Below are 16,813 nucleotides of genomic sequence, written 5' to 3' on the forward strand. Positions count from 1 at the left end.
GTGGCGTGGTGGCGTGTGTTGGGGGCGTCTGCGGACAGTGCAGGGGTGCTGCTGGTGTTTTGCCCGTTTGGTTCAGGGCTGTGTATTTTGAGAGAAAGTGGGGTTGTTTGTTTGTATGGTTTTGATCTTTACTCATTTTAGAAGAAAATTGTTAGACCTGTCTACTCCTCTGCTCTGGGAGGAGGGGGCACTGAACACAGGGTGCAGTCGGAGAGATTAGTTAAATCTGTAACTTCGAAAGTAAGAGTGGACTAAGATCAAATGTTCATTTAGGAAGACGGACATCCCCCCCCCATCACACAGAAGTGTCCACAGGCCAGAAAAATGAAGAAACAACATATTTTACCCTTTCCACAAAGATTATTTGAGCATCTGCCAAACCGCTGGACAGGAGACACAAGTTTGTTACCCCGCCCCCATTTTCCCACTGTGTGACCTTGGGTAAGTTATTTAACCTCTGAGTTAGATTGGATATCATACTCTACCCCTCACCCTTATTGGGGAAGAACAGGGATCAGAACTAAAGGTACACTGTGAATGACTGGAAGGTGTTAATGAGTCATTTTAATTCCCTGGTAGATTAAAAAATATACAGAGTTAGGGTCAACCTAGCCGCAGGTGGGGAATGACCAGGGGAAATTGGAAGACTGTGACTAAAAAGTATCCTCAAGAGATGTGGAAGGAAACCCTGCAAGGGGGTATAGCCCAGGGAGGGGGCTCTTAGTGGGGTCAGCATTTTGTTATAAACGCTGCTGGGATCCTTTTTGATTGGGGGGGCTGTATTGGAGAGGGGGAGGATGAAAGAAAAGGTCTCTGGCATCCTGTGAGCTTTGAAAACGCAACAGCAACTGTCATTTTCACTGTGGGGAGAAGACTGGACTAGGGTAAGCAGCGCCCCCCAGGACCGCCAGCAAGAGCTCTCTTCAAAGGATTTCTCACTGGTTTCCTCCTCCTCCTCCTGCTGGCTTCCCTTGCAGCCTTTCCTGCTGGCTGCTCCCTTTTATAGACCAGAAGGGAAGGCAGGTCAGCCCTTGCCCTCCCAGGCACCAGCTTTCTCTGAGCCATGTGGAATGACCCACCTACCCTCTAGATGTGAAGGCTGTGATGTGTGTCTTCCCCTAATCCAAGGGTGAGGCAGATGTCCCCTTCCTCAGTGCTCACAAGTTCTCTTCTGAAACAGACCAAGAAAGATTGGAGTGTAGGCCAGAAGGTGTGATGGGGTTGTCTCTGAGACCCTCAGTGAGCACCGACTTTGCCACAAACGTAAAATCAACTGACAAACTATCCCTTCCTTGCTGGAAAAGGCAGTAGGTCCAAGTACCCTCTGAGCACACTCTAGAATGTCATCAGCCCCTGCTGCTACTTGGATGCCAGTCACCTGGTGAGATGGAGCCAAAGAGTTCTTCTAACCTGGCAGGTAGGGGGCAAAAACCAGAGATTAGGCCTGGTTCAAGTGCTCTAACATGTCCCTCAGCACCAGATCTGGACCTGATCTCATTATATTCTCCCCATTACTAGTTCTGTTGATCACACCAAACAGATAAATTTGGGAGCAGGGACTGTGTTCCATACAGCTTTGTATCCTTGGGCACCCTGAGGGTACTTGTTCACTATACGCTTACTCAACAAAGATTTTTTGAACACCTATGTGTGTTCAACACTGGAAATGCTGTGATGAGCATGTCTCTCTTGACCTCATGTAGCTTATAATCAGAAGGGTCAGAAAATTAAAAAGACAAATCATTAAGACAATTACATATTCTGATAAAAGGTAAAAGGAATAAACGGGCAGCAACAGAGAAGAATAGGAGGACAAAATTGCTTCAGAGTCACCCAAGGTCTCTTGATGTGATGGCATTTAAGCTAACTACTAAAAAGCTAAGGGCAGGGGTTGTAGCTCAGTGGCAGAGCACTTGCCTCGCATTTGTGAGGCACTGCCTCAGCACCACATATAAATAAATAAATTAAAGATATTGTGTCCACCTACAACTAAAAAAATATTTAAAAAAAGATAAGAGGGCTGGGGATGTGGCTCAAGCGGTAGCGCGCTCGCCTGGCATGCGTGCGGCCCGGGTTCGATCCTCAGCACCACATACCAACAAAGATGTTGTGTCCGCCAAGAACTAAAAAAAAATTCTCTCTCTCTCTCTCTCTCTCTCTCTCCTTTCTCACTCTCTCTTTAAAAAAAAAAAAAAAAAAAAAAAGATAAGAAGGAATTTTCTTTGAGTGAATCAAGGGATGAAGACTTGAGAGTCATTGCTTCACCTTTCTAAGACAGCTGGAGATTGGTGAGAATCCCTCCTAAGACTCTTAATAACTATCCAGGCTCATCATGGAGACAGAAAAAAGTAGAATCCAGGGGCATGGCAAGGGGAGGGGAGGTGGAAAAGGGAAAGGCAAGCCTGGGGAAGCATGGCCAGGCAGTTGTGAAACCTTCCTCACTGGCCTTCCCAGGGGCAGTGAGAGAGGACCAACTGCTAGTCATTACTGGTAAGAGAGAAAGCAGGGCCCTAGCAAGTTTCCACCTAGGAAGCCATCAGGGAGATACTGTCTCCCACTTCCATGACTTTTGCTCTGGAGAAAGACTTTTTCTTTCTTTTTTTTTTAAGAGAGAGTGAGAGAGGAGAGAGAGAGAGAGAGAGAATTTTTTAATATTTATTATTTTTTAGTTCTCAGCGGACACAACATCTTTGTTGGTATGGGGTGCTGAGGATCGAACCCGGGCCGCACGCATGCCAGGCGAGCACGCTACCACTTGAGCCACATCCCCAGCCCAACTTTTTCTTTCTTGTCCCATTCTTGCCTGCAAAGAGTAGGAGGAGGTAGCAGACTGAATCAAAATAAAACCCAGATGACTCAAATAGAATCTGGGTAGCAGAAAAATTGATTAGACACATGTAACAATGCAGGATCCAGTGCCACCTTCACCCCCGTCCTCAAGCTCCAGACCTTAGGAAATTAGGGTCACTGAAGAACAATCCTGGGCCTCCAAGTACAGTTGTAGGTCTTCCAGCTGACCAGAGGCAGGAAGATTGCAAGTTTGAGACCAGCCTCAGTTAGGACAGCAGGGGAGGATTCATTCCTTCACCAACTCCCCAAATTCTTTTACAGGTTATACAAGGCCTCTAATTGAATTAAGAGGGTTTGGTTGGAAATAGGGTTTGTTGTGTTTTGTTTACAGCTCTCTATATGCTTTTTTCCACAGTTATGTTTATGTCTATCTCCCCAAATTTTTATTTTTGTTTTGCAGTGCTAGGGATGGAACCCAGAAGCTTGCACATGCTCAGCAAACACTCTACCACTGAACTACATCCTCAGCCCCTGAATCCCCCCAAAATTATATTGGGGCTGGGGGTATAGCTCAGTGGTAGCACTTGCTGAGCATGTGCAAGGCCCTGGGTTCCATCCCCAACACTACAAAAAATTATATTGAATTGTTGACCACTTCCTATGTATTATCCACTAGAACAATCGCTCCATAAGAAAGAAATTTTGTTTAGTTTGCTGCTGTACCCTCAATGTCTTGAACAGGGTCTGGTATATAAATAGTTGTTGATTAATTGATTAATTATGTAGCATTGAAGGCCCTGTGCTAAGAACTTTATGCATTATCTATAATTTGGATTCTTGTTTCACAGATGAGGAGACTATAGGTCAGAAAAATTGAAGAATTTTTCTTTGGGAGGCTGAGGCAGGAGGATTCCAAGTTTGAGACTAGCCTCAGCAACTTAGCAAAACTTAAGCAAAAGTAAAAAATAAAGAAAGAGCTGGGGATTAGGTCAGTGGTAAAGCACCCCTGGGTTCAATCTCCAGTACCAAAATAATAATAATAATAAAGTTGAAGAATTTGCCCAAAGTCACACTCAAAAAGACTAAAATATTGCAAAAGACAGTGCTCAGAAAAGAGGAAGCCTTACTCATTGCTGTGGAGAGCTTATTGACACAAAGCCATTTCTTAATTCTCTCTTAGGATGGTGACAGGCTGCCCCTCTGCATCTAGAACTCAGGCTGCTGCCAAAACTGAGATGTACTTTCCTTTCAGACAAAGAAGGTCTGTTTCACAGAGGACAGCTCAGCTGGGGAACCTGTGGTCAAAGAGCACCTGGTAGAAGGACCAGCTTGGGCTTTGTGGGCCTCCTGCCTGTGCTTCCCTTTGCAGGATCAGTGAGGGAATGGGGTAATTCAGATGTGGAGCTTACTCAGCAGCCTAGTGGTTGCACCACCCCTCCCCCAGCCCTGGTTCTCAAAAGCTTCCAGCTTAGAGGAAAAATGGAACAGAAGTGCAGGGAGATGTTTTAGTTCAAACTCCAATTAGGAGGAAAGTTGAGTTTAGGTTAAGAATCTCACACACACACACACACACACACACACACACACACACACACACAACCATTGAGTTAAAAGGCTCAGGATGGGTCTTATAGAACACAAAATGGCTTGGCTATTGATTTCCAAAATGTTTTGTTCAGGGTTTGCTCTGATCAATAGCTAAGCTCACATTCAACACTGGCACACATGGGTTGTGGTACAGGCACAACCTACAGTGTCAGCACTGCTTGTTATCTTGCATGACTTTGGGCAGGACTTTTTAGCCCATTTGCTTCCATTTCCTCATCTATAAAAATGGGACTAAAAGGGTACCTTTATAATAATATAAATGATGAATAAATTTATACTCTGTGAGATACTAATTACTGACTAATCTTGTCCCCATTCCTCCCATTAACCCAAAGCTAAGAGGCTAGCTGGAAGTCATCTAGCAAATGAGGGAAGAGCTAGAAACCCCACTTCTAAGGCCTGGCCATTCCTAGTTCTGGATGCTCTGCCCTTCAAATACTGAGGCCATCACAAACTCCCTGAGCTGTACTGACATGTCATTAGTTCAACAAATATTTATTGAAGGTCTGCTGTATGTCAGACACTGCTCTAAGCTGAGCATACAATTGTAAATAAAAGACAGACAAGGTCACTGCATTCGGGAGCCTACATTTTTTGCACAGTGCTGATGCTGGGGACTGAACCCAATGCTTACACATGCTAGGCTGAACCAGTGAGATATGCCTCCAGCACAGGAACCCACATTATAGTGGGAGAAAACAACAACAAATAAGTGTATGGGGCTAAAGGTGTAGCTTGGAGTTAGAGCACTTGCCTAACCTACGAGGCCCTGGGTTCAAACCTCAGTATCATGGGAAAAAAAAAAAAGTTTAAGATATAGATTTATTTACCCATTTATTTTTTTGGTACTGGGGATGCTTTGCCATTGAGGCATCCCCAGCTCTTCTTGTTGCTGAGACCCCTACGTCAGCCTCCCATCACTGGGATTACACGTCCGTGCCACTGCACCCAGCTTAAGATATGTTTTTATACAGTGTAAAGGAAGTGGGTGGCACATCCTAAGTGTACAGAACATGAACCTTTATGTTGTATTCTAAGGTGCTGACAGCAGTTGTGCAGGGTGAAGAAGTGAGATGCTGGATGCTGTCTTCTGACTTACCTGGGTATTCCTGGCTCACCTGAACTTGATCTTACATCAATCTTTCTACCCCTTCTTCCTCATCACTAAAACAATAATGGTCATTAAAGTTGTTGAGTATTAATAATATAACTTTTTCAGTGTATTGTATTGTATTCAGGTAGATTAAGCTGGCCCTGGAAGGAAATGTAACATTGTACTATTTTCTGAAAGTGGGCATCTGGTAGGAACACTGATGAAAAGCTCTTTGCTTGGGAGCAATTTGAACTGATAATATTCTTTCCATGAAGCATATTTTCAGCAGAGAAATACTCTTGCCAATTGCTGTTGCATATGATTTAATAGTAATCTCCAAAGTTGGGCAGAGAAATATTAGGACTTGTTTCTCATGTAACTTTTTAATTTCCATTTTTATCTTAAAATTATAACGTGGGTACAGGTGTACAAGTATATAAACACATGGGGAAGTACGTGTGATCAAAATTTCTGATGGGGGCTGTGGTTGGCTCAGTGGTAGAGAACTTGCCTAGCACGTGTGAGGCACTGACTTTGATCCTCAGCACCACATAAAAATGAATAAATAAAATAAAGGTATTAAAAAAGAAAAAAAATCTTATGGGTTTGCAGTAAGAAAGGGTTAAAGGTAGGCCAATTAAACTCAGCCTTCATTTTACTTGCCTACCATGAACTAAGGTATGTATTCACCTCAGTTAACTTAGTGCCACTATGCTAATCAACAGTAGAGTGAAAGAAAGAACCCAGTTTAATCCCAAATTACAGTTCTTTCAGTTTCTGGGGAAAAAAGGGAAGGGGAAACTAAATGCATGTTGCAAGATAGGCAGCAACTTTTAGATGGGCCATATCAAGTTCTCAGCCTGAAAAACATGCATGAGATAAGGACATCTCTGTACTGCTTCAAAGTCACTCACTCTCCAAGAAGGAAACCTATTTGGTGCCATCTCCTTTCCTCATACACGGTGAAGTGTTTCTATTTCACATCACACTGCAGTTTTTTGTTTTTGCAGTGCTGGGGGTTGAATGTGCTAGGCAAAGGCAAGTATTTTGCTACTGAGCACCACCCAGCCCTTTGTATCCTTCCACTCTCAAGTGCACACACACATACACACACACACTCCCTATCACCACACTCTGGCTCCTTTCAAATCACTCACTTCACCTCTACAGAGGTGACACAATCTGTAACAAAAAACTGAAGCAGCAAAATGTTGAAAATAAAAATAAAGCGGACTTTATTTAGAAGATAAAGGTGGTGGTATCAGTTTTGGTTAATAAAGTTGGGCTCAAGTGTTTTAACAGGTCTTTAATGCCATCACACAGACTGGCATGCCAAGGGCATTCTGAATGCCAATTACAGATTGAAGTTGTTTCAAAAACCAAGATGCTATCAAAAGCTGATGGAGTTTGGATTTCTCTTAAAGTCAGACTAACACACTTCTTAAATAGTAAGAGTAAATAGTTGCTTGGTTCTGAAAGTTTAAAACACTACACTGAGCAATTCCCCTCCCTTTCTCCACAAGTCCCTAGGGCAATATTACAGTTGCCTCTGACAGCTAAAATTTCCACATTTCAAGAGGGGGGCTGAGGGGAACAGGGAAAAATGAAAAGCAAAATTAAATGTAATTGGTATAGGCAGCTGCCACTTGTGGCAAACCAAAGTCTAGTCCGATGCCCATTTTCTTCACATTTGCACTGACTTCTTCCCAAGCAGACGGTAACTACATTCTTAAAGGAATGTGCCAAGACTAGGGTGGGGGAAGGCCCAGACAGTGATTGGACAGAATGCATTTGCATCCAGTTGCCTTAGGTGGTACAACTGATTAAAGAAAATACCCAGACTATGGAAAATCCACTTGCCAAAGGTATCTAGGAAAAAGGAGGATTAAATACATAACCAGTGCAGAATAACTACAAGGCACCAAGACCACAATCCAACCAGCCCATTTCCTCCTCTCCATCACTGAATGGATCTGGGAGAAAGTATTAATAACAGCACTTATCAACTGGTTCCCTGGAACAAAACATGACAAAACACACGGAAGGTTTTGTTTTCATTATGGTTCTTGGTGTACTTTATTCTCCTGCTGTCTAGCTAAGCAACCCACACAGGACAGAAATGGGTAGCACTGAGGAATGATCAGATTATTTTTTCTTTCTTTCCCCAATATTCCTGCCCCTCCCTAAGCCCTGACCCAACCCTACCTAGTATCAGGAATGGTTAGTATATCATTTTCCCTCACTCAAGAAACAACTAAAATGGAAACAAGGCATTAAGAGGACCAGGCCCTCTTCTCAATAGGCTTAGGAGCTGGTGTGAGTTCTCTATTCACAATGGAGTGTCTCTCCTTCAAACACCTGGATTTTTTTTTTTTTTTTGTACACTGGTTCATAGATCGGCACTTGACTTTGAACCTGGCACCAAAAGGCACAATATCTGATACCCTGTACAAGAGCTATTAGAGATGCTGCCATATGGATGGGCAAAACCGAGCCAATCCCACTTATGAATGGAAGGCTGGATCAGGGAAGGGAAGATGCAAAGGAAGAGATGGGAAAAAACATAATAAGCCCATGCTTTTTACAGGATGAAAATGAAAGTGGGTCTTGCTTTTTAATCCTTAAACTACTAGGAAGCAATTTAAAAACCTTGTTTTTTCTTTTTTTGAAAGCCGCATACTCAAATGCCAGCAAAAACTCCCTAGTATCTGCAAAAACCAAAAGCTCACCAACATCCCTTCTTATTGCTGAAAGTCTAAAATTCAGGATGCCCTGTTCCCTTGTAAAAGGGAAAATGATTCTGGTTTATGGTAATCATAGCACATTACACTTGAAAAACAAAACAAAAAACTAAAATGTGCGAACAGGGGAGTGTTTGACACCATTTTATTAATCTTCAAACTTCAGTGGAAAAATATAACCATTTTCAAGTGCCACTTTCATCATGAGTTCTGCTGTGTGTGTGTCTATACATACATATAGACACACACACTTTTGTTTTGTTGGTTAGTTGGTTTTGAAGTGCAGCAAGAGACCAATACCGCATTGGAGTCAATCAAATAAAAGAGAACAGAAGGCCAAGCAGTTTCCAAATGGTTATTTTATCAGATTGTTTAAACATTAAATTTATCCTCATTTGCAATCCAAAATAGTTACCTGAAGTCTGCTGTTGTGTATGTTTGTATGTGTGTGCGCGCATGTGTGTTTACTTTTATTGGTTATTTGTCTTCTAAACTCTTTGGCACAATTCTCTGGGGGCGTTCAGACTGCCACAATACAAGTTAGGAGAGAGCTTTTCTTTTGTGCTGCCAATTTCAAGCATTTAAATTTTGGTTTGGGTTGTGGCTTTTTGTCTTTTAAGTCTGCATTCTTTATTTGTAACAATTAACAATTTGTACTTTTATTTTTCTATATCCTCTAACTTCAGAGTTTTATTTTTCTCCCCCCTCCCCCCTTCTACATTCACAGTTGAACCATATTATTAGGAAAGGCGCCTTGATGAAAAGATCAGGATAGGAGCTCTGACCATTCGTCAGTGTTTTCCCTAAAATAATTAAAAAAAAAAAAAAAAAAAAAAAGAAACCAACAAAACAAAACCTAAAGAGCGTCTTTCCTTTTTTTTTCTCTTTTTTTTTTTTTACATGTCTTGTGCTGCATCAGTAGACAGAACTTCGGTTAGTTTTATGAAATGCAACATCTAACCCCTTGTTTTCTGGGAAAAAGAAACTGCAATGACTTGAAGTTGAGAATGTGGATACCGCCTCACTCACACACACTCATTCTCAGACTGTAAAAATCCCTCACCCTCCTTCTAGCCTGCACGTGTACAATACCGTGTGGCAAAGGTACAGCGAAGGTGGGCTTGAGACCCAGGCTCCATCTTTCTCCTCAGTAGCAAAGGCCAGGCTGCCTTTTACAACAAAGCACCACAGCTGAACCCAGTCCCTCTTCCTCTCCCAAACCAGTCATTCCACTCGGCACTGCCAAAAGACAGAAAAGCTAGTTCTAGCCTCCCCTGGGAAGAGACAGCTTTTTTTGTAAGCAAGTAAATCCGTCGTTTCTCTCTTTTCCAAGATGGCTGATGTTATGGTTTTCTACGAAGTCAGTGCTTACTTAGCTCACTAACAGCGCTGCTGTTGGCGGCTGCGGCTGCTGCTATGGCAGGATTTTCAATGTGGTGTGTTTTCAAGCCTCACTCACTCATCCTCTCATTCCCAAACATTCAGCATCCGTGCACACTCCTCACTTCCGGGTTTTTCAAAAGATTGGAGATTTCCAGTGGGGGTCTCAGGTTATCATCCCAATGGTAACAGATCTAAAAACAGATGGAAGGAAAAGATCAATCCTAGGATCACATATGCTCAATAAAGCCTAAATATCTCCAATTCCTACAACCAAGTGCTCATAGGCTGAATGGATTTGTCAACTTCAAGAATGAATAATTTTCCTTCTCTTCCTATGTGCCACCTACCTGCTCTCATGAGCACATCCATCAGGGGTAGATGGGAAAATAAAATAAAAACTAAAAATAGCCCTCCCCCCCTTTTTTACTAAGACTTACTAAGTTGCAGAAAGCAAACAAACAAACCTATATTCCAAAGCAGGGGTCTCAAAGGATATCTTCTATGGAGTTTGGCAATGTCTTAAAATACTTGTCTAGCAGACACAAGGCCCTGGGTCTGATCTGCAGCATTGGGGGTGAGAGGGAATGGGGAAGGGTGTAGAAAAGAGAATTATGGGAGAATGCCTCTATCAATAGTTTTATTAGGGTCCAAATGTTTTGGGAATTTTTCGTTGTAAAAGTTCTGTTCTAACCAGGTGTTGTGGCATATGCCTATAAATCCCAGAGACTCAGGAGTTTGAGACAGGAGGAAGGCACATTTAAGGCTAACCTCAGCAAATTATTGAAGTTTTTAGTGAGAACCTGTCTCAAAATAAAAACAAAAAGGGACTATGGATGAAGCTCAGTGGTGAAGTGTCTCTGGATTAAATTTCCAGAGCCCCCAAAACAAAATCACAAAAATGTTCTGTTGGCAGGCAGGGCGGTGCATGCCTGTAATTCCAGTGACTCACAAGGTTACGGTGGGAAGATGGCAAGTTCAAAGCCAGCCTCAGCAACTTAGTGAGACCCTGTCTCAAACTAAAAAAAAAAAAAAGGGCAGGGAATATAGCTCAGTGATAAAATGCCCCTGGCTCCTATTCTCCAGCACCATAATCAATCAAATATCTGGCTCAAGAAAAATGAGAGTGGGCTGGGGATGTGGCTCAAGCGGTAGCGCGCTTGCCTGGCATGCGTGCGGCCTGGGTTTGATCCTCAGCACCACATACAAACAAAGATGTTGTGTCTGCCAAAAACTAAGAAATAAAAATATCAAAATTCTCTCTATTTAAAAAAAAAAAAAAGAAAAAGAAAAGAAAAATGAGACTGCCTGACTTTCCCCCTAGTACAAGGATGAGGAACAAAGGTCTCGCCCGGAAGCACCTATACGGGGGAAAGAGTACCAATAAGATACTAGCACCTGCCACTACAGCCTAAATGTACCTCCTCCTAAGAAACCTGAAGAAAGAAAAGTGGTGACCCAATCTTACCAAGCTTGGTTCTTCAGTTTTCTCAGTTCTTTTGTGGCCCATGTAGCAAGGGTTTTTGCTTTGTTAGTCTTCGATCTCCGGCCTTCAGTTAACAGTTCATGGATCATTGGCCTAGCTTCTACTAATTTCAGTACATCTTTCCCAAATGCTGTACATAAGTCCCTGCGTAGAATAAACCCACTTGTGAATGAACTCCAGGAACCATGTTTTGAACCTGTCAAACCACTGCTGAGTTAAATACGTGCTTCTTAGCATTCATCTACTTTTTAAAACTAGAAGAGCTTTTAGATATAAATTAGGATAATTTGTCCAAGGTTAAACAGCTAAATTCACTGTAAAAATCAGAACTAGAATCCAGATCTTTGGGCTTAAAACCAATGCTCTCTTAACAATGCATCAGAAACCCTCAAAGGATGTTAAACAGAAGCATTGACCAGAGCTCTGGAGGGTCTGAAATGGATTATCACTTATGAATACCCCAAAAGAGACACTATGAGCTTACTATCTCCTTGATGGTAGAGTATTGGTTCTGGGTTCAATCCCCAACATCACAACAAACTAATTCCTGAATCTCCTCTGAGAAGTGGATTAGTACCATCTATTAGTCTCTCAAGATTCGTTCCTACACATTTCTCATTTTGCATGAGAATACTTAGCTATTGGAAGCAGGTATAACTCACCCTATCAGTCCAGCAGCACAGGCTACTACTCCATCTGTATGATCCTCATCCCCAGCAATGTGGTCAATGAAAGACAGAATAAATTCTACTCTGGGTTGTACCAGCATCACATCCGCTATAAAAGAAAAGAGAAGGTCTGATGAAGTTGCCCTGAATTTGGCAGGACCACATCTTTTCCAAAGTTTCCAGCTATTCTACCCATATCAGGTTTGAGCTGGATAACCAGCTGCAGAGTAGTACCAAATTATTCCTCCTAAATGAGGATGTCATTTTTCAAATCAACAGATGAAACAAAAATAATCAGATACAATGTATAAGGAACAAATGGAACTTTTTCTTCTGAACCTTGAATGTCAAAAGAGGTAAAGTACAAATATCTCCCCCAATAGTAATATGGGGGTAGTCATGTATATGGGGGTAGTCATGTATCAACCATTCATGGTTGGTCAGAAAGCAACCAGCAGAGATAGCTCATCTGGCTGTGCAATCTGGTGGGTGGACTTAAGGAGCTGGGTTGTATACTCAACGGTGTACGTTCTCCTGATCTCCTTTTAATCCCTGGACGATTCCAGTATAGGCTTCCAAGCAGCCTTCTCTTAGTTCATTCAGATAATCCACCATGTCGTAGTCGGACTGGAAGAGACAAAGAATAAGACTTCCATTACACCAATTACATATATTTTTTGTGGTACTGGAGATTGAACCTAGGGATATTCTACCACTAAGCTATATCCCTATCCCTTTTTCATTTTGAGATAGGTTCTTATTAAGTTGCCCAAGCTGGCCTTGAATTTCAGTCTTCCTGCCTCACCTCTCCAGTCACTGGGATTACGGATGTGTGCCACCACATCCAACCACTGATCACCTTTAATGGTATGTTTGTAAATAGTCCTCTCCTCCACTTAGAGCTGGACTTAATGATTAGCAGGACAGCTTCAAGCTTACCTTGTCCACTTGGGCTTGGGAGGCCTGCTGAAGAGTATTCAATACAACCTCTAGGTATTTTTTAAATTCTCCACCAATAGCAAGGGCAATATCACCAAACACAGACAGAATCTGCGGCTTCACAGACCTGTGGACATTCTCATTCTGATTTAAAAAAAAAAAAAAAGTCAATTAACTAACATAAAAATTTGATCCAGAGACTCAAGAAGAATCTTATGTCTGGACATACACAAAAGTTAAATGATTACTGCTGGATAAAGAAATTTTTTTTTATAATATCGTTTAGTTATCAATGGATCCTTATTTATTTATATGTAGTGCTGAGAATCAAACCCAGTGCCTCACATATGCTAGGCAAGCACTCTACCACTGCACCACAACCCCAGCCCACAAGAAATTGTTTTTCCTTTATACTTTATTGTTCTTTTTTTCTACAAGTAGAGTACACATTCCTTTAATTAACTTTGTAGATTCTAAAATCATCTGAAAGAAAATAATTCCCTTCTCCCATAAGCTCACAGTGCTATGGGAACTTACAACTTCCTATCATGGTCTTAATGCTTAAATTTCTTGCCAACTTTATTTTATTCAAAGAGTGGTAGTTCATATGTGTAGACACTCACCCCCAAGTTCTCCAGCAGCAGCTGCATTACCTCATCACAGAAAGGTAAGATGTTGGATTGCAGGGCACGGCACAAATCTCCCACTAGGCCCACAGCTGCCAAACAAACCTGAAAAGAATCAAGGAAATAATCTCCCAAAAAGAAAAGGTGGCCTATATGGGTAAGGCAGGACCTAGAATCAAAGACCACCTCCCCACCACAACAGCTGAGATTAGTTAATTTTAACAACCAATATGGCAAGAAGTAATTAGAAGTATTAGAGATACCATTAATAAAAATTCCCAGAACAATCAAACAAAACCACAAGAAGCTTTGCTCTCTCTCTCTCTCTTTTTTTTTTTTGGGGGGGGGGTGCTGGGAATTGCAAGGCAAGCACTCTACCAACTGAGCTATATCCCCAGCCCTCACCCTCTATTTTATTATTTTTTAGTTGTAGTTGGTTACAATACCTTTATTTTATTAATTTTTATGTGGTGCTGAAAATCTAACCCAGGGCCTCACACGTGCTAGGTGAGCACTCTACCAATGAGCCACAACCCCAGCCCCTAGGTTTGCTTTTTAAGGTACTTATGGGGTAACTTTATAAGCTGCCCTTGTATTCATACTGTACAGCTACAGTCATTCATTGTATAGTCCCTTATTGGGTAGATCCAATATCCTTTTTTTTTTTTTTTTTTTTTTGTACTAGGGATTGAACTCAGGGAGAAAATCAACCTCTGAGCCATATCCCCAAACTTATTTTGTATTTTATACAGAGACAGGGTCTCACTGAGTTGCTTAGCATCTCGCTTTTGCTGAGGCTGGCTTTGAACTCAAGATCCTCCTGCCTCGGGCTCCTCCTGAGCCGTTGGGATTACATGTGTCACCATGCCCAGCCCAATATCCCGTTTTAAACAGACTATTTCTAGTTCAAACAATGCAAAAAGGAAAACTACTTAGATCATAGGAACCTGATCTTTTCTGTACTTCAATGGCTAACAGGTATGAGAATATGATTATATTTTGAGGGCTGGGGATACAGTTCAGTCGTACATAGTATCTGCCTTGCATGTGTGAAGACCTGGGTTTAATTCCCAGTACAACAAAAGCCATAATAAATGAATGAATAAATAGATAGATAAATAGATAAATAAATATTAGGGTTGGGGCTGAGTGGTGGAGCACTTGATCAGCCTGTGTGGGGCACTGGGTTCAATCCTTAGCACTGCATACAAAAATAAATAAGGCAGCGCCATGCTGTCCATCTACAACTAAAAAAAAAAAAAAAAATTGAAAATTTGAAAAGCTTATCCTACCTGGTACTCAGCATAATTCTTCAATCCAATACCCAGGAAGGGTTTAAAGGCCTCCATGTACTTGAGGAATTCACCACCCAACACTGAAACAAAATAGATATTAGCAAATGATAGCAACACAGGATATCAGGTGAGCAAAATAAGCATCCTAGCTCTCCCAAAATTGTATGCAATCCTCAACAAGTTGGTGGAATGTGTTAATTACTGTTTCCATCTCACATAAGCCAAGTTCATAACTAATAGGAGGGCTTAATTCTTATGTCCCAGAGACAGTACCAACTTTACACAGAATGGGATTTTACTTTTGCTAAAACATGAAGTGGCAGGATCATAAGGAACTTCAAGGTAAATTATGAATTGACTAAGCCAGTAATACTGCTTCTTTCCCCACCTCCCCTCATCTGATTATATGTCCTCTCTAGAGGTCAGCTTCAAACCAGGGTTCCTAGGCAATCCCATCAAGGGCTTAACAAGCCAGAGCCAGGAAAAGCAGCACAGAGCTTCAGATTCAAAACACCACTTCAGGAGCCAAAATTAACTTCCTTGCCCTTCTCAGGTAGTCACATGTGGCCAGACCAGCTGGACACAGGCTGTTTATGCCAGCAGTAGGACTGGTCCTCAGGAGAGTGGTCCTCAAGAAATGGCCTCAATAATATACCTATAGGTCTAGGTCTACCCTGAAGAAGTATGCCAGATTTCTGAAGTGCTCTTTTATGTGCTTTTAATGGCCCTTCAAAGAATTTTAAGTCAGATATGGCTTGCCCAGAGCAATTTTGCAGTCAGACATGTAACAATCAGAAAAATCAATTAATTCCTAAAACTCACTCAATGTTTCATTATATCCCACACCTGAGTCCAAAGCATTAAAACTAGAACCAGGAGGTATCACATGACAGTAATGAAACTAGAAACTTTTACTTCCTCTACCCTTGATAGGAGTCAATAAAGCAAGTGGACTTTCAAGGCAAGAAGTAATCTCATGAGTATGAGATAGGGAATAGTTTCTTCTGAAAAAGGTTACCAATCTTGACTCCCTGTTGCAAACTGGCTCCCCACTGACTTCAAGAAGATTACCAAGGCAGTTATATAATTTATACTTAGGTTCAATCTATGAACTGAGTCAGTCCACAGTAAAAGAACTATGTCTTTTTTTTTTTTAAGCAAAATTTCAGAGATATTAAAACTTCTGCTTTCTGAAGTTATTCCAACAGATTAGTGCTCACTTACCTTCCACCAGTGTGCTAACTGCCATCAGGGCATCCTCCTGGACTCCCCCAGAGCCAGCTGTGCTTTGGAACATCCTTAACAGGGAGGCCATGACCACATCAGATATCTGCAAAGCATCTTGATGTTGCACTTTCCGGAGAACATTCTGTGAACAAATGAGAATTCAGGACCTAATTCCAAACCTTTCTATCAGAACATTATATCTTTTCTTTTTTAAATCAATTAAGACCCCCTCTTAAGTTTTAGAAAGGCCAATTTTTTTTTTCTTTGCTCAAGAACTTTGACACTGCAGGGGCTGGGGATGTGGCTCAAGCAGTAGCATTCGATCCTCAGTACCACATACAAACAAAGATGTTGTGTCTGCTGAAAACTAAAAAAATAAATAAAAAATTAAAAAAAAAAAGATTACAGATCAGGGCTGAGAATACAGCTTAGTCAGTAGAGTGCTTATTTAAAAAAAAAAAAAGAACTTTGACACTGCAAATCATCTGCAATGCTACATTCATTTTAATAACTCTTCTGTTTTTCAGTTCACAAAAAACATGATAGACCCTCCATGGGGCAAAAGGAAACTCTGTGCTTCATTTACACTGGCCTGACAAACCCCTATCAGTAGTCTCCCTATTCTAGTCTTACTGGAACGACAGTTAAAATAAAAAGGGGTGGGGATATGGTTAGTGGTTAATCACTGGGCTGAACCCCAGTACCAATAATCAATCAATTAATTAATTTAAAAAATCATGTTGTTTTAAGAGTTCCTACTTACAAAACAAAAAGCAATGCTTCCTATATTCCAACATACTTGTAAGTGATCAAAAGTACAGTCCTGATAAACATTTTCCAATTTCATACATTACACAGCCATCAAACCTGTCTCCTTATTCTTTTGTTTGCTTCAACTCATGTCACTGAATCTTTCCTGTATTTTGTCTGATGAGAAATGAAAATCTCTCAACAGTCATC

General features: G+C 41.4%; 1 protein-coding gene across 1 annotated transcript in view; it reads right to left on the bottom strand.

Annotated features, from left to right (window-relative positions):
- Positions 1-6,707: 6,707 nt before the first annotated feature.
- Kpnb1 (karyopherin subunit beta 1) overlaps positions 6,708-16,813 on the bottom strand; it is a 31,362-nt gene continuing 21,256 nt past the window's right edge. Inside the window, exons 15-22 of the mRNA XM_026386752.2 lie at positions 15,851-15,995; positions 14,624-14,706; positions 13,329-13,436; positions 12,706-12,849; positions 12,288-12,393; positions 11,761-11,875; positions 11,081-11,242; positions 6,708-9,806 (exon numbers count right to left, since the gene is read on the bottom strand). Of these exons, the coding sequence (XP_026242537.1) occupies position 9,806; positions 11,081-11,242; positions 11,761-11,875; positions 12,288-12,393; positions 12,706-12,849; positions 13,329-13,436; positions 14,624-14,706; positions 15,851-15,995 (864 nt within the window). The 3' untranslated portion in view covers positions 6,708-9,805. The remainder of the gene's footprint in view (positions 9,807-11,080; positions 11,243-11,760; positions 11,876-12,287; positions 12,394-12,705; positions 12,850-13,328; positions 13,437-14,623; positions 14,707-15,850; positions 15,996-16,813) is intronic.

Source organism: Urocitellus parryii, chromosome 7 (genome assembly GCF_045843805.1).
Source record: "Urocitellus parryii isolate mUroPar1 chromosome 7, mUroPar1.hap1, whole genome shotgun sequence".
In the NCBI taxonomy this organism is placed as follows: Eukaryota; Metazoa; Chordata; class Mammalia; order Rodentia; family Sciuridae; genus Urocitellus; species Urocitellus parryii.